The sequence below is a fragment of the Bubalus bubalis genome, chromosome X (assembly GCF_019923935.1).
Source record: "Bubalus bubalis isolate 160015118507 breed Murrah chromosome X, NDDB_SH_1, whole genome shotgun sequence".
Taxonomy (NCBI): Eukaryota; Metazoa; Chordata; class Mammalia; order Artiodactyla; family Bovidae; genus Bubalus; species Bubalus bubalis.
In genome coordinates, this window is record NC_059181.1 from 57,134,324 (window position 1) to 57,138,352 (window position 4,029).

At 48.5% G+C, this 4,029-nt stretch overlaps 1 protein-coding gene across 1 annotated transcript; it reads left to right on the forward strand.

Moving 5' to 3' along the window:
- Positions 1 to 130: 130 nt before the first annotated feature.
- On the forward strand, positions 131 to 2,586 carry NDUFB11 (NADH:ubiquinone oxidoreductase subunit B11). Its single transcript, XM_006058768.3, has 3 exons — positions 131 to 580; positions 2,076 to 2,206; positions 2,361 to 2,586. The coding sequence occupies exons 1-3, from the start codon at positions 374 to 376 to the stop codon at positions 2,485 to 2,487; spliced, it is 465 nt and encodes a 154-aa protein (XP_006058830.1). The 5' UTR covers positions 131 to 373; the 3' UTR covers positions 2,488 to 2,586.
- The last annotated feature ends 1,443 nt before the right edge of the window (positions 2,587 to 4,029 follow it).

The window sequence follows — 4,029 nt, forward strand, 5'->3', positions numbered from 1 at the left end:
GAAGCTTGGCTTCCTTCGAAGATGAAAGAGCAACGGAAGCTCCGCCCTTCTCGCCGAAGGGCGCGGCAACTCTCCGCGCGATTGGTTAGGAACATCTACGCAAGTGTCATTGCTTTCTTTTCGTCAAGTAAATTCCACAGCCTAGCGGTCAGCAGTTCCATAGTCTGATTGAGAGGATTAGAAGGTGGTTGCTTCCCTGAGGTCATGACAGAGTGAGGCAAAGAGACCCTCTCACCATTCGAAAGCAAAGTTCCGATTCGGGACCTATTTAGTGCGGCGGGGGCGGAGCGACAACTCTCGCGCTTAGGACAACTGCAGCTGCGCGGAGTCACACTTCCGTCCCCGACCCCGAGAGCTTGCAGAACGATCTGTTATGGCGGCTGGGATGTTAGGTTTGTGCGGCCGCCGCCTTTTGGCAGTAGCGGCGACGCGAGGGCTCCCTGCTGCCCGTGTTCGCTGGGAATCCAGCTCCTCCAGGGCTGTGATCGCCCCGTCCACTCTGGCGGGAAAGCGGCCGTCAGCACCGACATTACGCTGGCAGGAGGACCCAGAACCCGAGGACGAAAACCTCTATGAGAAGGTGAGAGGGAGGGGAAACGGGACGCCGGAAGGGTCAATCGGGGACCAGCGGATAGGGCGCCGTAGAGGACGGTCTTAGTCGGCTGGGAATTGCGCAGCTGGCGAAATTTTCGAAGATTTGGAAAATCTGCCCAGCTTGTTTCCTCTTTTGTATGGGTTCAGGGTCAGAAATTGGCCTTATTTTGCAGACAGACATCAAACCTGAAGTGGGCAATGTTCAAAGCACGTTTGAAGCAATATAGAATAACAACGTTACTAAACACTGGTGTGGTGCTTACTCAGGTGTTTGAAGCACTTTACATACATTAACTCGTTTAGTTCTCATAATAACCGTATTTCGAGGTAGGTGGTTTTGGTGTACCCATTCTACGGATGAGGAGACTGAAGCATAAAGATGTTAAGTGACTTGCGTAAACTCACATAACTGAATGTGTGGCAGAACCAGGTTTGCTGTGCTATCTGATAGCGGACTGAAATCAGAATGCCGTAGTTGGAATACAGGCATTGACCTTGTGCAAGTAGCTTAAGCCCTTGATGCTTCAGTTTCTTTGTAAGATGAGGAAAGTATTAGGACATTTTCTAAAAGAATAAAATACTACATGTGCCTCCGGTATTTAAATGAGTCAAAATGCTCAAAACAGCAGCTGGCACTTAGTACAAATACTTACCATTAGAAGGTGTTGCGCTTTTTTTTTTTTTTTTTGCCACTTTCCATCTCACTGGGATATTGTGCAATTTGTGCTTGTGAAAAGGCCTGGCATATAATAGATGCTTCATCCATACTGACCTCTTGTTGAGGGGCTTGGATATATAGGATACTCATTCATGCATTCTGTAGCTATGTATTGAGGGCCTGCTGTATGCCAGGCTAAGTTCAGGGTGCTATGAATTCACCAATATAGAAATCAGATAAAGCTCTTGCTTTCATAGAGCTTATGTGGTAGTGGAGAATACAGAAAATAAACATGTAAAATATTAGAAAACATTAAGATAGGGTATGCAACCAATAATATAATGTGATCAGAGTATTTGAAGGATATGCTACTTTGGTAAACTAATAAATGCTTGAAAGAAAGTTAAATAAGATAAGTGGATGGAGAGTGACTTGGGGATAGGGAGTTACGAGGTTGAGGAAATAGGAAATAGCCAATACCAATCATTTTTGACCTGTAAAAATGTCAATTTCCTGTAGGTCAACTTAATAGATAAGGTGACTAGGGAGTGCCTCCTAAGGGGAATGAAGATGAAGCCAAAAGCTTGAATAAGGAGACAGATCCAGCCCTGACTAAATCTGGGGGAAAGGCTTTCCAGACAGAAGGAACAGCAAGTGCAAAGGCTCTGTGGTGGCAAGGAGCTTGACAAGTCCTAAGAACAGACAGGAATTTAGGGAGGGAGGAGAGATTGTTCCGAGGTGAAGTTGGAGACCAAGTTATACAGGACCAGCATCAGGCTTTGTGGAGCAGCAGGAAGCCCTCGTTGACTTCTCTCTGCCATAGAACCCAGACTCCCACGGTTATGACAAGGACCCTGCTGTGGACGTCTGGAACATGCGGGTTGTCTTCTTCTTCGGATTCTCCATCGTCTTGGTCCTTGGCAGCACCTTTGTGGCTTATCTGCCTGACTACAGGTGCGTGGGGTGTCCAAGAGAGTGGGATGGGTGGGGACAGAGGCAGGGGTGGATACTGAAGGAGACCGCCAGGAGTCCATTCCCTGGGGAACTAAGATGGGGATTGATGTCCACTGAGGCTCCCTCATGTCTTCCCCCATGCTACTGCCTCCAGGATGCAGGAGTGGGCCCGCCGGGAAGCTGAGAGGCTTGTGAAATACCGAGAGGCCCATGGCCTCCCCATCATGGAATCCAACTGCTTCGACCCCAGCAAGATCCAGCTGCCAGAGGATGAGGAATAACTGGTTGCCAAAAGGGGCATAAGAAGCACCACCTTCTCTACCCTGCCTGCCATTCTGCCCTCTCCTCAGAGCCCCTAATTAAAGGGACTGAAAGTGTGACTGGCTGGTGTTGCTTCTGTTGTGAGAGGGATGTGGGAGTGGGGGCGTCAGAGTAGGGGTGCCTTTTCTGGGTATTCTGGTTATCTGTTGCCATGTGACAAACACCCTAAAACTTGGTGGCTTAAAACAATTTAGTATTATGTTTCATGGTCCTATGGTTGACTGGGCTCAACGAGGTAGTCCTTCTTGAAGATTTGGGTGGTTGCAGTCAGATGGTGGCTGGGGCTGGAATCATTGGAAGGCTCAACTGGGTTGAACGTCCAAGATGGCTTCTTTATTTCCATGTTTGGTACTTAAGTCTTCTATGTGGCTTCTCTCTCCAGCAGAATAGCCTGGGTTTTTTGTATGGTGGCTCAGGCCTCCTCTGCATAGAAGTGTAGCACATGGGAAGAAATGGACAGCAGCCATCTTTAGGAAAAATCTACTATACTGGGACTGCATATGTTGGAAGAAGGGCCAGGGTGACCAGGGACTGAGGGTGGTGGTTCAGAGCTGGGCATTTCTATTGCTGAGGATGAGTGTTTGTCTCCCTCCCTGCCTTCTTCTCTGTTTTTCTCAGTGCTGGGGTTTTCGCCTCTGCCTTGCGTCTTGGTGAATCTGGATGCCTCTCTCTTCCTCTCTGTCCCAATCTGAGTGGTCTCTGACTCAGGATGCACATCTCTCTTGTCTGTGCATGTGTGTCTATTTCTCTCCCTGCCCCCTTATCTGTCTCTGTCTTTATCTGTCTCTCTTTTGCACAGCCTTTCCCCCAAACATTCTTTTTTCTGGGAGTAGGCCATCTGCTTGCATCAGGGACTCATTCTTAGACTCTCTCTGTCTCTGGATCTGGAAGATGGAGTTGGATACTTGCTCTGGCTCTTTGTTTCTTTCTGGGGAATATCTCCTAAGATCACTGTTAACTCGCCATCTGGGCTGCCCTTCATGCCCCTGGCATCTCTGCCCTCTTCTCTGTGGCCCCCTTCCACAGCTCCAGCTTGCACATTCCCACATCATGCACTCATTGCTCCCATCTCTGTGAGTGTCCCTGCCTGGAATATCGGAAAATGCAAGAGCCCCCAGTCACTGGCTACCGGAAGAACATCTGGCCTAATGAACCCTCCACTACAGGTGATGCGTATCCCTAACTTCTGAGTCGGGAGGAGTCGTAGTTCACTTGTATGTGGCTAAGGTGAGAGCAATGTCCATGTGAACCTTTGGAAGTGAGCAGTGTCATTCCCTGAATACTCTCCTGTGGGGCCAGTCTCCCAATTTGAGGGCAGCTCCAGAGCAGACAGTACTAGTGTGTAAAGGGAGAACTCCCACTACTGGGCATATACCTTGAGAAAACCACAGTTCAAAAAGACATATGTATCCCAATGTTCATAGCAGCACTATTTACAATAGCCAGGACATGGAAGCAACCTAGATGTCCACTGACAGATGAATTGATAAAGATAATATCTC

Coding starts and splice junctions, on each gene's coding strand:
- NDUFB11 (XM_006058768.3), top strand. CDS start 374: ATGGCGGCTGGGATGTTAGGTTTGTGCGGCCGCCGCCTTTTGGCAGTA. Junction 581..2,075: donor ACGAAAACCTCTATGAGAAG/GTGAGAGGGAGG, acceptor TCTCTGCCATAG/AACCCAGACTCCCACGGTTA. Junction 2,207..2,360: donor GCTTATCTGCCTGACTACAG/GTGCGTGGGGTG, acceptor TACTGCCTCCAG/GATGCAGGAGTGGGCCCGCC.